Source organism: Lasiodiplodia theobromae (assembly GCF_012971845.1).
Source record: "Lasiodiplodia theobromae strain AM2As chromosome Unknown scaffold_37, whole genome shotgun sequence".
In the NCBI taxonomy this organism is placed as follows: Eukaryota; Fungi; Ascomycota; class Dothideomycetes; order Botryosphaeriales; family Botryosphaeriaceae; genus Lasiodiplodia; species Lasiodiplodia theobromae.
The window spans coordinates 35,986-50,732 of NW_023336516.1; the positions used below are offsets into that span (position 1 = coordinate 35,986).

At 56.4% G+C, this 14,747-nt stretch overlaps 7 protein-coding genes across 7 annotated transcripts; 4 read left to right on the forward strand and 3 right to left on the reverse strand.

Annotated features, from left to right (window-relative positions):
* Positions 1-233: 233 nt before the first annotated feature.
* On the reverse strand, positions 234-2,887 carry LTHEOB_10222 (Apses transcription factor; the record flags this gene model as incomplete). The annotated part of the gene is made up of 3 exons (XM_035506844.1): positions 234-922; positions 980-2,645; positions 2,696-2,887. The coding sequence occupies 3 exons, from the start codon at positions 2,885-2,887 to the stop codon at positions 234-236; spliced, it is 2,547 nt and encodes an 848-aa protein (XP_035367991.1).
* Positions 2,888-3,133: 246 nt separating this feature from the next.
* On the forward strand, positions 3,134-5,216 carry LTHEOB_10223 (uncharacterized protein; the record flags this gene model as incomplete). Its single annotated transcript, XM_035506845.1, has 3 exons — positions 3,134-3,911; positions 4,575-4,661; positions 4,711-5,216. 3 exons carry the CDS (start codon positions 3,134-3,136, stop codon positions 5,214-5,216), a joined length of 1,371 nt encoding a protein of 456 aa, XP_035367992.1.
* A 246-nt stretch (positions 5,217-5,462) lies between these two features.
* Positions 5,463-5,831, reverse strand: LTHEOB_10224 (uncharacterized protein; the record flags this gene model as incomplete). Its single annotated transcript, XM_035506846.1, has 3 exons — positions 5,463-5,474; positions 5,525-5,596; positions 5,655-5,831. The coding sequence occupies 3 exons, from the start codon at positions 5,829-5,831 to the stop codon at positions 5,463-5,465; spliced, it is 261 nt and encodes an 86-aa protein (XP_035367993.1).
* Positions 5,832-7,800: 1,969 nt separating this feature from the next.
* On the forward strand, positions 7,801-8,847 carry LTHEOB_10225 (Eukaryotic translation initiation factor 2; the record flags this gene model as incomplete). The annotated part of the gene is made up of 3 exons (XM_035506847.1): positions 7,801-7,890; positions 7,940-8,102; positions 8,156-8,847. The coding sequence occupies 3 exons, from the start codon at positions 7,801-7,803 to the stop codon at positions 8,845-8,847; spliced, it is 945 nt and encodes a 314-aa protein (XP_035367994.1).
* A 460-nt stretch (positions 8,848-9,307) lies between these two features.
* On the forward strand, positions 9,308-11,415 carry LTHEOB_10226 (Potassium ion channel protein; the record flags this gene model as incomplete). Its single annotated transcript, XM_035506848.1, has 6 exons — positions 9,308-9,386; positions 9,433-9,760; positions 9,816-10,744; positions 10,803-10,885; positions 10,941-10,998; positions 11,045-11,415. 6 exons carry the CDS (start codon positions 9,308-9,310, stop codon positions 11,413-11,415), a joined length of 1,848 nt encoding a protein of 615 aa, XP_035367995.1.
* Positions 11,416-11,776: 361 nt separating this feature from the next.
* LTHEOB_10227 (Endo-xylogalacturonan hydrolase) lies at positions 11,777-13,000 on the reverse strand (the record flags this gene model as incomplete). Its single annotated transcript, XM_035506849.1, has 1 exon — positions 11,777-13,000. One exon carries the CDS (start codon positions 12,998-13,000, stop codon positions 11,777-11,779), a length of 1,224 nt encoding a protein of 407 aa, XP_035367996.1.
* Positions 13,001-13,704: 704 nt separating this feature from the next.
* On the forward strand, positions 13,705-14,742 carry LTHEOB_10228 (Pectinesterase; the record flags this gene model as incomplete). Its single annotated transcript, XM_035506850.1, has 2 exons — positions 13,705-14,144; positions 14,199-14,742. The coding sequence occupies 2 exons, from the start codon at positions 13,705-13,707 to the stop codon at positions 14,740-14,742; spliced, it is 984 nt and encodes a 327-aa protein (XP_035367997.1).
* Between the last annotated feature and the right edge of the window lie 5 nt (positions 14,743-14,747).

Genomic DNA, 14,747 nt, shown 5'->3' on the forward strand with positions numbered 1-14,747 from the left:
GACAGGCAATCTGCCTGGCCTCGCCGCCACCCCTATCCCTCGTTCCTACAAAGAGCTACGATTTGGCTGCTGTCGGAAGAACGAAAGTCGAAGTGACCCATCGATCCGCGACCGTGTCCAGCACACAACACCCCTTCTTTTTTGTTCGCCCGTGGTACCGGGGTATCAAACCTGCAAAGTAGTAGGTATTCTGGGAACATCACGGGCGTAAACAATCAAAGTCGCCCATCCCGCTAGTTCTCCACGAAATCCACTTTCCTAAGAAATTCCCTCACCCGGCCAACCTCGACCCCGTCGCCAACCTCACTTTCGACCGCTTTAACAAGACTGCCAAGCAAAACTTCGACTTGATCCTCTGCCACTCCTGTGCAGAGACAGACGACCTTACGGTACTGTGCCTCGAGTTCGCCATTGCGCTCTCGCAGGCCTGCCGCCCGTGCCCGGAGCTCCGCATTGTTGCTGTCATAAGCCGACAGTGCGGCCCGCAGCGTATTGGCACTTGGCAGGGAGACGAGTGAGGAGTGCTGTGATGATGAGAGAGCGTTCAAATCCACACTGTTGGCCGAGTCGGGCGACATGTCCCGTAGCTGGCCGAGCTTCGATTGGACTGGGGACACCGAATCTGCGTCACCCACTCTGATGCTGTCCTTGGACGCACTCATGGCCTGCTCCACCGAAATGGCCCCGGAGCGAGCAAGGCGACTGCGTTGGTCTTTGATTGCATTTTTGAGATTGGTGATACGTTGGCTACGCTCTGCATGGAGCCGTTGCCTGCGTTGGAGAGAGGCAAGCAGATTGGAGAGATGGCGCTGTTGGGTCGATAGGGACTGAATGCTGGCATTGGTGCGATCGATGAGATCCTGCTTTAGGCGAATTTCGGCATTGAATTGCGATTCTGTTTGGGAAAGGAACGAAGACATGGCTGCTAGAGGTTAAACGTGCTTCGTGCGACGGTGGGAGACGAAGGACATCTACTTACCAGGCATCATCTCTCTGCTGGCCTCCTCCACTCTGCTTGCCGGGCCTCTACCCTTACTCGGCGATCCCACCTGGCTCAATGTTTGCTGGCCGTTCCTTTCGGGATCCTCACCAACACCGAAGTCTAGGGGCCTCAGTCCTTTGTAGTTGGGTATCGAGGGATCTGCCTTGACTTCTAGCAGTTGTTGGATGATACTGCGGTTTCCGATGCGCGCGACTAGGTTGAGCGCAGTATTCCCGGCAACGTCCCTTGCATTTACCATCTCGCTCATGAACCTCATCAGGCCGATAGGCTTTGATGTACTGCCCTCAAAGGAAGACTGACTGCTCTGACCGGTGTTGCTGCGCACCAAGAACTCAAGGAGGGCTTCAAGGTAGTACTTGCTCGATGCTGCTCGGCCCTTGACACCCGAGGCAACAGCGATATGATGCAGGATGGTCCGGCCGGAATCATCCCTAACTTCAATGAGCGGTGCAAGCAATTCCAGTAATTCTGGAAAGCAGCTGTGGTCAAGGCAGTTGTTGACTGCTACGGCAGCCATCAGTGGGGTTTGACCGGCAGCGTTGCCACGGAAGATGTTTGCGCCTTTGGAAATTAGCAAACGCATAATAGACACTCTGGCCAACGTTGCCGCCCAATGCAGAGCAGTATTTGCGGACTGATCTAGCGGCATGTCGAGGTCGGTCCCTGAAAGATGGACAATGGCAGGGTGATTCGAATAGTCAGTGCGTGACTGGTTGTCTTGGAAGAGGTCGAGCAGCGCAGCCTGTTTCTCCTGCGACGAGGGGTCGGCGGGTCCCGGGAGAGGAGGTAAGGCTGCGGGCACATCGCCATCAACGGTGGAGAGATGGTGTAATGCCTGGTGATATACGAAGGATTCGCTAGGCTCCGTGGGAGAACCGTCGCGAATGAGCTCACCATCGCCGTTGCGTTGCGCAAAAGATTCTTCCTGGCGCAATCTTTTACGAGGCGGCTCAGCGCCGTCGATAGGCCCATCGACCTGGGTCTGGGTCGCATATGTGGAATCGCCGCCGTTGGCACTGAAGCTGCGCTCTGAGCGCAGGCCTGGAACGCTCTGCTGGCTTTCGCCACGGAAGGACTCCTGGCTTCCAAAGCCAGGGCGTGAAGGGGTGGATGCCATGTGACGACGCTGCGCACTTCCAGGGCGTGGCGCGGGAGAGTTCATGCGGGCAACCTTGTTCATTGCGGCGATTGCATTGGAAGCAGTGGAGGAGATGTTGGAGAAGAAGGTGCCGCCAGCAGCAGCACTCTGAGTTCGGCCGTCCATGGTGCTGGCATAGAAGCGCTTCCGGTTCGCCGCCATGGCCTGCTCCTTGGTAGGGGTATCGACCTCGTGTCCCTGCGACCCGCCATCGACGCCATAGTCGAGCAGAGGGCGTAAAAGATCCTCGACGCCGTATTGCCGGCAGAATTCGCGACCGCGACGGTAGTTGATCCAGGTGCCCTGGTACTTGCCGTAGCCACCTTGGACTTTCTCGTGCTCCCCAGTCAGGATCTCCTTCTCCAGGACCTTCGTTCGCTTTCCCTTGTCCACCCCCGCAACTTTGAGAATCTGTGTCGCATTGAGCCACGAATCGGAACGGCGCTTCATGACGGCAATGCCGTTGATCTCCATTTCGTAGACATTGACGTTGGAGTACACGGCCTACGCAAGAGTCAGTGCGAGGTCAGCTCTGGCGCGGCTGGTGCGCTTACAGTGTAGATTTGCGGCGGATGATCCATGTGGTGTTGCGACAAGCCGTTGCCCTCGGGGAAGCTCCTGGCAAAGCCATTCTGTTGCGGCGGTCCGCTGTCCCCGTACAGCGACCGATGGGTTTGCGGCTGGGTGGGCGTGAAGGAGGAGGCGCGACCCTCGAAGCCAGCCATTCCGGAGGGTGCGACCTGCATGGCGGACGGCGGCGACGTGGAGCGCAGTAGAGCGCGGAGCGGACGCGGCGATGGGCGCGCGGCGGTTGAGGGGATGCGGAGCTGCGGGCTGGCCGAGCTGGTGATGCTCCGGCTCATATGCGCCAGGAAGTGGAGACGGAAATCAGTCGCGTATGCACGCGTTACGCTAGCCCCCATCCGCGTGCTCGCGCTCCATCACTCACCAACCTTCCACACTCGCAGGCGTCACCTGCCAGGCCTGGTTCCATGCCCGCGCTCCCAACCACTGACGCCTCCGGCGCCCGCCATCTGCTCCGCGCGCTGCTTCGCGAGTGCACCTACCTGCCCGATCCAGCCGCCCGCATCTACGTCCATCGCCACGTTCTACGCCGCTTCCGCGAGTACCATCCGCCGCAAGGAAAGCACTGCGACCATAAAGATCATTTGGAGAACCCGGCATTCTCACCGCAGCGTATCCGCGGGGCTTTGAAAAATGCGTGGAAGGGCCTGAATTTTTTGCGCCGTGTCAATGAGGGCGAGGTGGCGCCTCTTCAGCAGCTTCTACTACTGACGTATGGGCGTACTGGCAGGCGGCGGCACGAGCTAATGGAGACGTTGCTCATTCCCGACGCAGTCGGCGAGAGCGAGGCCGTTAGATTGTGGCAGGCAGATGTCGCCGCAACGCTCGACCCGTCTGAAGCCATCACAGGCATCCCGAAGGCCGTGGCTGAAGCTCCGAGGCGTAATGGCAAGCCCCACAAGTACGAGATTTCTCAACGCTACTCCAGGCTCCGTGCTCTTTTGGAGAGCCAGAGGCGTTATGCGCGTCCCGTGGAGCTGAGGAGAGCCAAGTTGAAATTGACGTACCTGGAAGTGCCGTTGACCAATATCTGGATGCGCACGTTTCCGCGAAAGCGCGAGAGAAACATGGTGCGTAAGTGGTATGCCTCCATCCTGGACAAGGTCTTCCCGCCGCTACCCGAAGACGAATGGGAGAGGCTCAGGGATCTGGTCTCGGGTGTGCGCAAGTGGCACGGCTTCAAACGTAGGAGGCCAGGTGTGCCAAGTCACATGAGTTCCTACGATGTGGCTAAACTAGCAAATGTCGGTGGCATTGCAGGCGAGCGTTTCTTGTCTCTTGCCTGTCGGGAACACCTCCTGCCAGAGAACGGCTCCAAAGCAGATATGCTGTTTCGACTCTCGACAACGGCGAGTTCTCGATTTCAGCCTGCAGATCAGTGGCTTGCCGAAGGCCCTACTAACCCAGGTGTGCTGGCATCTTTGCTGCAAGACGAATTGGAGACAAAGCATCTTCCGAAAAAGCTGCCAGGTCGACGTCGAGCACAAAACATTACCTCACGGCTCATGCGTCGCCTTTGGGCCAAGATCTTTTCTCAATGCCCGGTACTTCGGTGGAATGAAAACAAGCAGAATTGGGTCGTCGAGTGGGGCTCATGGGAGCACTTACAGAAAGCGCCCAGCACTGCCTTGCACGACACATCATTGTTCGAAGGCGTGGATGAAAAAGGGAGACCACTCAGCCCAGCAAAAGAATAGCAAACCGTTCAGAAACCAGAGGCGCGCTCGTGGAGCCGCATTCGGAAATACGATCGGCCGCGACCGAATGAGACGCGCTCGCTGGTGCATGTGGGGCGGCGTTTTTGTGGTCATGTAGATTGTAGGGCGTGTCGCATGCACAACATAAAAGGTGCCTTTCCCGCCAATTCAATAGCAGCCTGCACAACAACCACCATCATGTCCGACAAGCCCTCCGTCCGCTTGGCCACTCGCGAAGGTAATTACCATGCACTGGGCTAAATCGATTTCATTAACGACGCTGGTAGATGTTGGCGCGATCCTGGACCTCATCAAGGAACTCGCCATTTACGAAAATGCTCTCGACTCGGTCCAGGCTACTGAAGAAAGTCTCGCAGCTACGCTTTCCTTCGCTGCGTCATCCTCTGACGGGTCTTCCTCCACCAGCTCAGGCTACGCCAAAACCCTGCTTGTGACTGCTCCGGAAGGTGAAGTGGCCGGGATGGCGCTCTTTTTCAACAACTACAGCACTTGGCGTGCGAAGCCGGGCGTCTACCTTGAGGACCTCTTCGTGAAGTCTAAATACCGTCGGAGAGGATATGGCAAGCTGCTGATACAGGAGCTTGCAAAGGAAGTGCAGCGGATCGATGGGGCCAGGCTGGAATGGAGCTGCCTGAAGTGGAACGAGCCGTCGCTGAAGTTCTACGCAGGCATTGGAGCAAAGCAAATGGAGGAGTGGGTTGGGCTGAGGGTCGATGGCGAGGCTCTCACCCATCTGGCGGAGGGTAAGGCGGCTTCTGCTGGAAACGAATAAGACGCTAAACGGACGGAGTCACGAATGCTCATCACCGCGATATGCTTTCAGAAGAGCAAGGAAGAGATAAGTGCGACTTTCGCAAGGATTGATTTAGCTGCCACACCCAAGAACGGAAGCAGAGAAGGCCAAAAACAATATAGATGTATGATGAAGAATAGAATAACGACCGCAGTGAAAGTCAATTCCAAAGAGCGTCTTAAAAGTGGTCATGTTCGCTTTATGGTGCGACGCTGCATTCAGCCTTTACTCGCACGACTAGGAGCCGACGTCAGCTTCTGGCATTCACGTTGACTGGAGGTACCTACCTGCAGTTCCGGGTAGTCGCCGCCGCACTTTTCATAGCAGTCCAACTTGTCCTGGTTCGCGCAGAGGCATGACTGTTGACAGCATCTTGATTAGTTTCCGCTCGAGGTGATAGTGTTTGGGATTTCTCACCTGAGGCCAGGATTGGATGCAGATCCTGGGTTCGCAAGAGCAAGTGGCGCTGCTGGATGGGGTTGAGCTTGGCAGCGTTGGCGTGGGTGTGTCATATGCCTGTCGCGGCTGCACAGGCGTGGCCGCGCACAGGCTAAGGAGGAGAGTGAAGGGCAGGACGACGCTGAAGTACTTCATTGTGTATCGAGGTGCTGAGTTTCGAAACGATTGTGAGCAGTTAGGTCCGACTGACTAGAATTAGACCAGCAGATTGAATGATGAAGTGGTGGGCTGGTAAGTCAAGGGGGAAGAGGAAAACAGAAAGCGTAAAGAAGTGGGTACTGCGGCATGATATTTGCCAGAGCGAGAGATTTCAGGAGCGCCAAGGTCCGTAAGGCGGAAATCTTAAGATTACGGGCGTCGGCTGAAAACGAAGGTCCGGCGGCCCACGATGGTGTTGGCACCGTTCTATCTTAGGTGATGGCGGGGTGGCGGCGTCCGCTCACTGGCTGGATCTTGGAGGATCTGGGAACGAGGCCTTCCAGCCGTAAAAGCACATTCCGAATTTAGCCAGCTTGGTCACCCTTGGCGTGCACCGACCAATGAGCACATCGTGAGGCGGGCGGAGCGGAGTACCTTGGCAGCGGGACAATAGATTACGGACAGCCATGTCACAGTCATCAAGAGCCAGGCTGCCTAAAACCCCGACGACGTTTCCCTCCACAAGAACCACGGTGGTTGAGGAAACAGGACGCTTGCTCGAGGGAAAGTGTTGGTTGGTCTGTTCCCTGGGCGGATACCTCGGTAGGCTGTGCGCTGGATGAAACAAGCCAGACGCCAATCCTCTCTTCTCCTCCTGGCCACTACTGGATGACACGAATTGTGAACCGTAGTTGATGTTCAGCTCACAGTCTCGGACGTAGTGGTCCGGTGTCGAGATGAGGCGTTCATATGGTTAAGACAGTTATCTCGTGCAGATACGAGCTGAAAATACACGCGTGTGATTCCTTACAGGCTGTTGATTGCAGGAGATATCTAATTGGTTGGGCCGTGTATGAAGTGGCGCATCTTCCGTGTTGGTCACCTCTAGATATTGTACAAAGGTCGGCGGTGACGGTCTGTTGCTCTGTGGCCGTCTTACGTGCAGGTACGGGCCACGGCGCCGAGTTGAAAATAGAAAAAATATGAGACTACAATGGTTCGTTGTACGCATGCGAAAACAGGAATCGGGGATAGCCATGTGGATTTGTGGCCGCCGAAAGAGGAAGATGGGCATGCCCGGTCGCTGTCGAGGATGTGTGGAAGCGAAGGTGGTGCCACAGCAGCCAGCTTTTGCTCATGGGCGGCGGCAACAACAAAAACTTTGGTCAAGCCCTCGGCAGGGCTTCTACTTTTTGCACCCCCCCCTTTTCTTATTCGCACCCCCCCCCCACAATTCCTTATTTACACTCCCCCTCTAAATATCTATTTCGGAAACTACTCTTCGCCTACTCCCGGATCTTTGCTACATTAACCCTTGCGATCGCGCGCCGCGGAGCCTTATACGTTGAGGTGTCTATAAAGAAAGAGAGAGAGAGAGAGGTTAGTAGCCATGGTAGTAGCCGTAGTAGTGGCGGTGGTGGCAGTGGCGGTATTAGTGTTAGTGGTGGTGGTGGTGGTGGTGGTGGTGGTGGTAAAGACCAAGTCTTTTGTTACGGGTAGTGATAATATATGGTGGTTATTTCTTCGCGATGAGATGCCGGCGAGTTCTCCGCATTTGCCATACAAGATATAAGGTGAGCGACGGAGAAAAAGTGAGTATCTCTGGGGGGGTGTAAATAAGGAATGGGGGGTGCAAAAAGTAAGAAGCCCTCGGCAGTATCAAAAGAAGGGGCTCGGAGCAGCAGGGTAGACGGAGTACGGGCATACTTCGCCGGGTAGGCTTCTAGCGAGGGCGGACGGCTGGACTCGGCGGCTCTGTGGCTCTGAAATCTTGGCACTTCGCCCCACCAATTGTGCCTGTGAATTCTCGCCTGTGTAGTCACCGCCGCCGACACCCTACTGAACTCCAACACACCATCTGCTCTTGCGCCTCGACTTCCACGCGGCACCGATACCAGACGCTCCGGATACCCCGAGATAAGACTATAAGCCGTACGAAGACCTCGTCGAGGCCCCGAAACCAGCCATGTCGTCCGAAGGTTCTTTGACGAATTGCCGCTTCTATGAGGAGAAGTACCCGGAGGTGGAGAGCTTCGTCATGGTCAATGTCAAGCAGGTGCGCAGACTCGCCCGCCGCTGCGGCCACGCGCTGACCGTGTTTGCAGATCGCCGAGATGGGCGCATACGTGAAGCTGCTCGAGTACGACAACATCGACGGCATGATCCTGCTTAGCGAGCTTTCCAGACGTCGCATCCGTAGTATCCAGAAGCTCATTCGCGTCGGCCGCAACGAGGTCGTCGTTGTGCTGAGGGTGGACAAGGAAAAGGGTGAGTGAGCGGCGCATGCGCAGGGCGGGCGTGGCGCGCTGACGAGGATATAGGCTACATCGACCTCTCGAAGCGCCGTGTTTCGCCCGAGGATATCGTCAAGTGCGAGGAGCGCTACAACAAGAGCAAGATGGTGCACTCGATCATGCGCCACGTCGCCGAGAAGACGCGGACGCCTCTCGAGGAGCTGTACCAGACCATCGGCTGGCCGCTGAACAAGAAGTACGGCCACTCGCTCGACGCCTTCAAGCTTTCCATCACCAACCCCGATGTCTGGAATGAGATCCAGTTCCCCAACGAGCCGGTCAAGACGGAGCTCCTCTCGTACATCGGCAAGCGTCTGACTCCTCAGCCGACCAAGGTGCGCGCCGATATCGAGGTTACATGCTTCGGCTACGAGGGTATCGACGCTGTCAAGGATGCGCTGCGCAAGGCTGAGGCGCACAACACGGCCGAGAACTCAGTCAAGGTCAGGCTCGTGTCGCCTCCGCTGTACGTGTTGACCAGCCAGTGCCTGGATAAGAGCACCGGTATCACCAACCTGGAGCAGGCTATTGAGGAAGTCACCAAGTGCATCTCGAGCTACGATGGTGGCAGCTGCAGGGTCAAGATGGCGCCCAAGGCCGTCACGGAGAGCGACGACGCCGAGCTGCAGGCCCTTATGGACCAGAGGGAGCGTGAGAACCAGCAGGTCAGCGGCGACGAGGATGAGAGCGAGAGCGACGAGGGCGAGATTCACAGCTAGACGGTGGACGGAAAGGCGCGCGTTTGACGTAGGGATTTCTTTTGGAAGGCATGGGCAGCTGCGGCATGCCAATTCTGGGGTGGCGTCTGAAGGCGGTTAAAAAGGATCCAAAAATCGGGACGAGATAGAGCTGTCGCGCTGCATTCGGAGAGGGAGCGGCGAAAATAGCCAATTTACCAATTCATTGCATCCTGCCGTCGAGCATAGCATATGGCTGGCGCTCGGCGCGACCCGAGACTGGCGCTCCGCTTGCAGCACACGTCACGCGTTGCCGGCCGAGGAGCTATGGCCGCCCCGCCGCGTTGCTTCCAACTTCCCACTTTTTTCTCTGCAAAGATAGCTGCGCCCTCCCACGCATTGATCGTCCGCTCCGCTGCGACAGACTCTGCCGGCCCAGGAAAACGGCCTCTGCGCGATATCTGTTCTCCGGCACCTCTCACAGAGCCAGACTGCCGTCGCCATGGTACGCTGGGCGCGCCTTTTCAACCTTGACAAGAGCCGGCGCGACCGGCCCCGGCTCCGCGACGAGATGCGTGCCTGTGAGTCTGGAGCCGTAGTTGCTGTGCCAATGCTGATGGTTCGCAGTGCTCCCCACGCGTAGGGACGATGTTCCTCCCTCGCCCATCCCGGCCAAAGAAGTGACCAAGATCGCCCTTCGCCTCAAGCACCAGATCGAGGTTGTTATTCCGTGTGAAGTCGAGGCATCCCTGGTCACCCGTGCCCACAGCCATATCATCACTCCGTCAGTAGTCAAGCTGGCCGCCTCCGCCGGCGGCGAGGAGTACAAAGCTTGCGTCGTTTACTGCTTGCTGGTCGTCAACAAGTGGTTCAAGAGGCAGGCTGTCATCGAGCTGTGGGATTCGGATCTGCACGATGTCCGTGCCGTGGCTTGCGAGGTCATAGCGAAGATCATGTGAGTCTGGCCATTGTTTCAGGCATGTGAGTGGCAGGGCACTGACTGCCGATAGCATCGAGAGCGAGGAGGACATGCCTTTCTTGCTCGAAGACATCCTGCTCAAGCGCTACTCCATCGTTGTCAATGGTGAAGAGACAATGCCTGCCAATGTCGTCGAGCGTGCCGTTGACTTGCACGCCCTGCGCATCATCGGATCTTCCGGTTACCAGAAATGCATCAACTACCTTTGGCGCGGCTGGCTGGTGCAGGACGACGAGGATCCTTCGCGGTTCATCGATTGGAAGCAGAAGGGAAATACCGACTACTGGGCTCACTTAGACCCCGACCGAATGCGCGTGCCTGCTTACCAAAACGCCCTCCAGATCCTGATTTCTCTCGTCTACCTGGCCCTGTACACTGGAGCTATCAACACAATCAACCCGGATGGTGACCTTGACGTTGTCGAGGCCCTCTTGTACGTCTTCACTGCTGGCTTCATCTTTGACGAAATAGCCAAGTTTTGGAAGATCGGTCGCTACTACATTGGTTTCTGGAACGTCTTCAACAGCACTCTGTACGCCCTTCTTACCGTTTCGTTCGTGACTCGTCTCATCGCACTCGGGCACGATGTCGACTCGGGACCACGGGTGCGGTTCAACACGCTGAGCTATAATTTCCTGGCCTTCAGCGCCCCGATGTTCTGGATGCGCCTTTTGCTGTACCTGGACACCTTCCGGTTCTTCGGTGCCATGCTCGTGGTGTTGAAAGTCATGATGAAGGAGTCTCTGATCTTCTTTGCTCTCCTCTTGGTCATCTTGATTGGCTTTTTCCAGGCGTTCATCGGCATGGATCAGGTTGACAGCAAGATCACAGCTTTCTCATTCATCACCAAAGCGATGCTGAACGCTATCATGCAGTCGCCTGAGTTTGATGGATTTGAGCGTTTTGCGCCTCCGTTTGGTCTGATCTTGTATTACGTCTTCACATTTGTCGTTATGGTTGGTAAGTACATCCTGTCAAAAGTCGCTTATTCGCAGGCATCAGTTGACAATCGCCCCAGTCTTGCTTAATATCCTCATTGCGCTGTACAACAGCGCCTATGAAGATATCACCGATAACGCTATTGATGAATACATGGCGCTGGTACGTATCTCGATCGCGGCCTCGAAGGTGGGCGTCATGCTGATCCCCGTTGCAGCTCTCTCAGAAAACCATGCAGTTTGTGCGAGCTCCCGACGAAAACGTCTTCATTGCTCGTGAGTACCTGTCTCTACTTGAAGTTGCTCAAGCTGACTGTCGAAGCGTTCAACCTCATCGAACTCTTCTTGGTAATCATTCCATTCGAATGGTGGATGGACGAGAAACACTACGGCCGTTTGAACGACTACGTCATGGGCCTCATCTATTCGCCTTTGCTGTTGATCACTGCTGCAATCGAGACGCTCCAAGCCCACAAAGTCAAAGATAATCGTAAGCGTGGGGAAGACGACGACGATACCATCGAAGAATGGGAGGAGCTGTCCGGAGAGATTGACCTTGAGTCAGAAGGCTGGGCGAAGAAATGTGAAGAAATTGCCCCCGAAATCGGCGTCGAGCAAGCTGTCGTCGAGGTGAGGCAGCTGAGACGAGAGATTACGGAGCTTCGCGAGATGGTTAGCTCCATGATCCAATGAGCTCGTCCTGGCCTCGACGAGTGCGGCATTGTCAAACTGTGGTGGCCAATCACATTTTCCATGAGCCTCTGGTAAGTACGGATCTGCAAGACCCGGGTGCCTTGACGAAGAAACGATTGTCTCATGAAAACCACGCCACGTCGCAAGGGGTTGGACCGGCAGCGTACGTCTGGCGTCTGTCTTGCCCTCTTTCTCTTTACTGGAATATTTATTGTACTTTGTTTGACCCCCTTGACGTTTGTAGCAGCGTTGCAGGAGTTATTCAGGTCCGCTGGTTAAAATCATTCGCGCGCCATTTTAACAAACTCATTCATTGATTGCGACTGTGTTTAGAGTTAATCTTCTTTCAATGCATGCTATTTCACCCGGAAGCCCCTGATGTGCACGTAACGCCCAAATTGCTCGGGGTATTTGAGCACAGAACCTGATTCTTTCCCGACGGGGCCTTGACAGTCCAGTCAGAGATTGCAATACCGCAGCTACCGTTTGCCCCACAGTTGATGTTGGCCGTTGTCGGATCGTACTTGTCAGAGGTCTCGCCGGAAAATCCGTTGACTACTACGTCGCTGATTTGGGCATTTCCAGGATTCGTCTCGCAGTATTCGGCGTCCTCGCCGTAGCAGCTCTGTACCTGGAAGGCATAATCGCAGTTTTGCACCGTGAAGGCCGTGAAAGTGACGTTGGAGACGGTAGACAAGCCGTGGCTGTCGCCGCTCGGGTAAGTCTTGATGCCGGCCGCTTTGGTGCTGTCGATCATCTTCACGTTGCTTGCGTAGATGTTCTTGACGGAATCATCATTCGACTTGCCCAGCGAGCCCACCGAGATGCCGTGCGACCCGGTGCATGTAATCTGGTCGATGGTCACGTAGTTCGCCCCCGGCTTGAACGCCACGCAGTCGTCGTCGTTGGACACGTCGATGTCGTAAAGCGTCACGCTGGTGCTTTCGCCGATATCGAAGCCGTCGGTGTTCTTGGGCGGATTATCCGACTTGGAGGTTGCGTCCAGCTTCAGATGGGAAAAGGAAACGCGCTCGGCGCCGCCTTTCACGGAGACGAAGACGTTCGGGGGGTTCTTCTGTCGGAGGCCGGTGACGTCGATATCAGACCCGCCAGTAATGTACAGCAGTGTCGGCCGCTTGTACGAGGTGTCGGATGCGAAGAGATCCCATGCGTTCTGGCCGTTGCCGTCAATGACGCCGCTGCCGGTCAAGCTACGGATCTTGGCGCCGGAAGACTTCTCGAGGAGGATCATGGCCGTCTTGCCGGACCAGTAGGAGGTTGAGCTGGAGAACTTCAGCAGCCCCTCGAGCTGGATATCGCAGCCCGCGCAAGCCGAAAGGTCGAGGACGCTGTTGGCATAGTAGGTGACTCCGGCCGGGAACACGATGGTGCCGCCTTGACCGCAAGTTGAAAGAGCTGAGTTGATGGCAGGAACATCGTCGGTTGAGGATGAGCCACCGGCAGTGGGCGTGCAGACGGCGCGAGGCGCCAGGGTATTGGCGGGCTTGTCGCCTGCAGGAGCGGGGAGCGCTGTGGCGATGGCAGTGACAGTAGTCAAGCAGACAAGGAGTTTAACGAGGGACATTGTGGAGAATAAGATAGAGGGGGATATATAGGAACTCGAAGAGGCTATGGCGAGGAGCGCTTCTTAGGCCTGGTCGATTCCACTGCGGGCGCCATGGCGCTTTTCTAAAGCAGGGCTCCCTCGTTTCAAGTGGAGGAATAACTGGAGCCGAGAGCAAAGCGTGTAAGAGATATGCAGGTTCCCGACCATTTCCTCCGCCAGCCACCGGGTGGGACGGCCCGACGGCTTGACAGGCAGGTGATCGGACTTAGCTCAAAGCTTCTTTTTACCCCAGAGGCTTAGCGTTGTTTCAGCAGATTCCATTTTCGGCATTGTTTCGGCAGTTGATGCTGTGCAATTGTTTCATGCGTGCGCATCAAACGAGATGAAGTGCCCGAACCTATGCACACTTTCTCCGACAACTCCAAAGATTTTTCTTTACCCGGGAAGAAGTGGAGTATCTCGTCGAGAAAGTGGCAGAGCACAAAAGCCCACCACTAAAAGAGCCTGTGCCTGTGTGGGGTAATTTAGCCGGGACTCAAGCCACGTAGGTATATGGGGCATCAATTAACGAGATTCCAGATGGCTCGCCGGGATCGCTGTGAAATTTCTCCGCTTCGTGACTGCACGCATATTCAACGAGACTTTCCTTGGATATAAGAATGCACGCGCGATGCCTTTTCTGTTTTGAATCCAAATTTGACTGCCCAACATTCTCATCCGTGATGAGGTCGATTGCCGCCTTTCTGCTCGCCCTCGGGCTACCCGTCTCTTCTGCGCCCACGCCGGGCCTTGCGAAGAGGACCAGTAGGACAAGCGCTCCATCAGGCTGTCTGACTGTCGGATCAGGTGCAACTTACCAGACGGTGTCAAGTGCACTCAGCGCGCTTGGGACAAGCTCGACTGCTGATGCTTGCATCTTCATCAGCGAGGGGACCTACGCCGAGCAGCTGACCATCACATACAAGGGCGCCCTGACGCTTTACGGGTCTACAGAAGACACGGGCAGCTACAAGTCGAATACAGTGACCATCAGCCACAGCATCAAGTCAGCCGACGCCGGCTCTCTCGACGCCAGTTCGACCGTCAACGTCAAGGCCGACGGATTCAAGATGTACAACATCAATGTCGTCAACGGCTACGGGGCTGGAGCGCAAGCTGTCGCGTAAGACGCTCCGAATGCTCCCAAGAGGCCGGAAACTGACGGAAAGACGATTAGGCTCACGGCCAACGCCGACAAGCTCGGCTTCTACGGGTGCCAATTCAAGAGCTACCAGGACACGCTGTATGCCAAGAAGGGGACGCAGTACTACTCGAACTGCTACATAGAAGGCGCAGTGGACTACATCTTCGGGGCGGCCAGCGCTTGGTTCGGCGAGTGCACGGTGGCGTCGAGCGGCGGCGGGGCCATCACGGCAAGCTCGCGCGAGACGGCCGACGACGAGTCGTGGTACGTGATAGACAGCAGCACGGTGACGGCGGCGTCGGGCGTATCGGGGCTGGCGGAGAAGGTGTACCTGGGAAGGCCGTGGCGGGTGCTCGCGCGAGTCGTGTTCCAGAGGTCGAAGCTGGCGGACATCGTCAACCCCAAGGGCTGGACGACCATGGCCGAGGGCGCAACGCCGCTGTTCTACGAGTGGAGCAACGAGGGCGACGGGGCGTCGACGGCGGAGAGGGAATACGAGAGCAGCCTGGAGGCGGCGGTTAGCCACGCAACGGTGCTGGGCAGCGACTACAACAGCTGGATCGACGCGAGCTACTGAAGGGG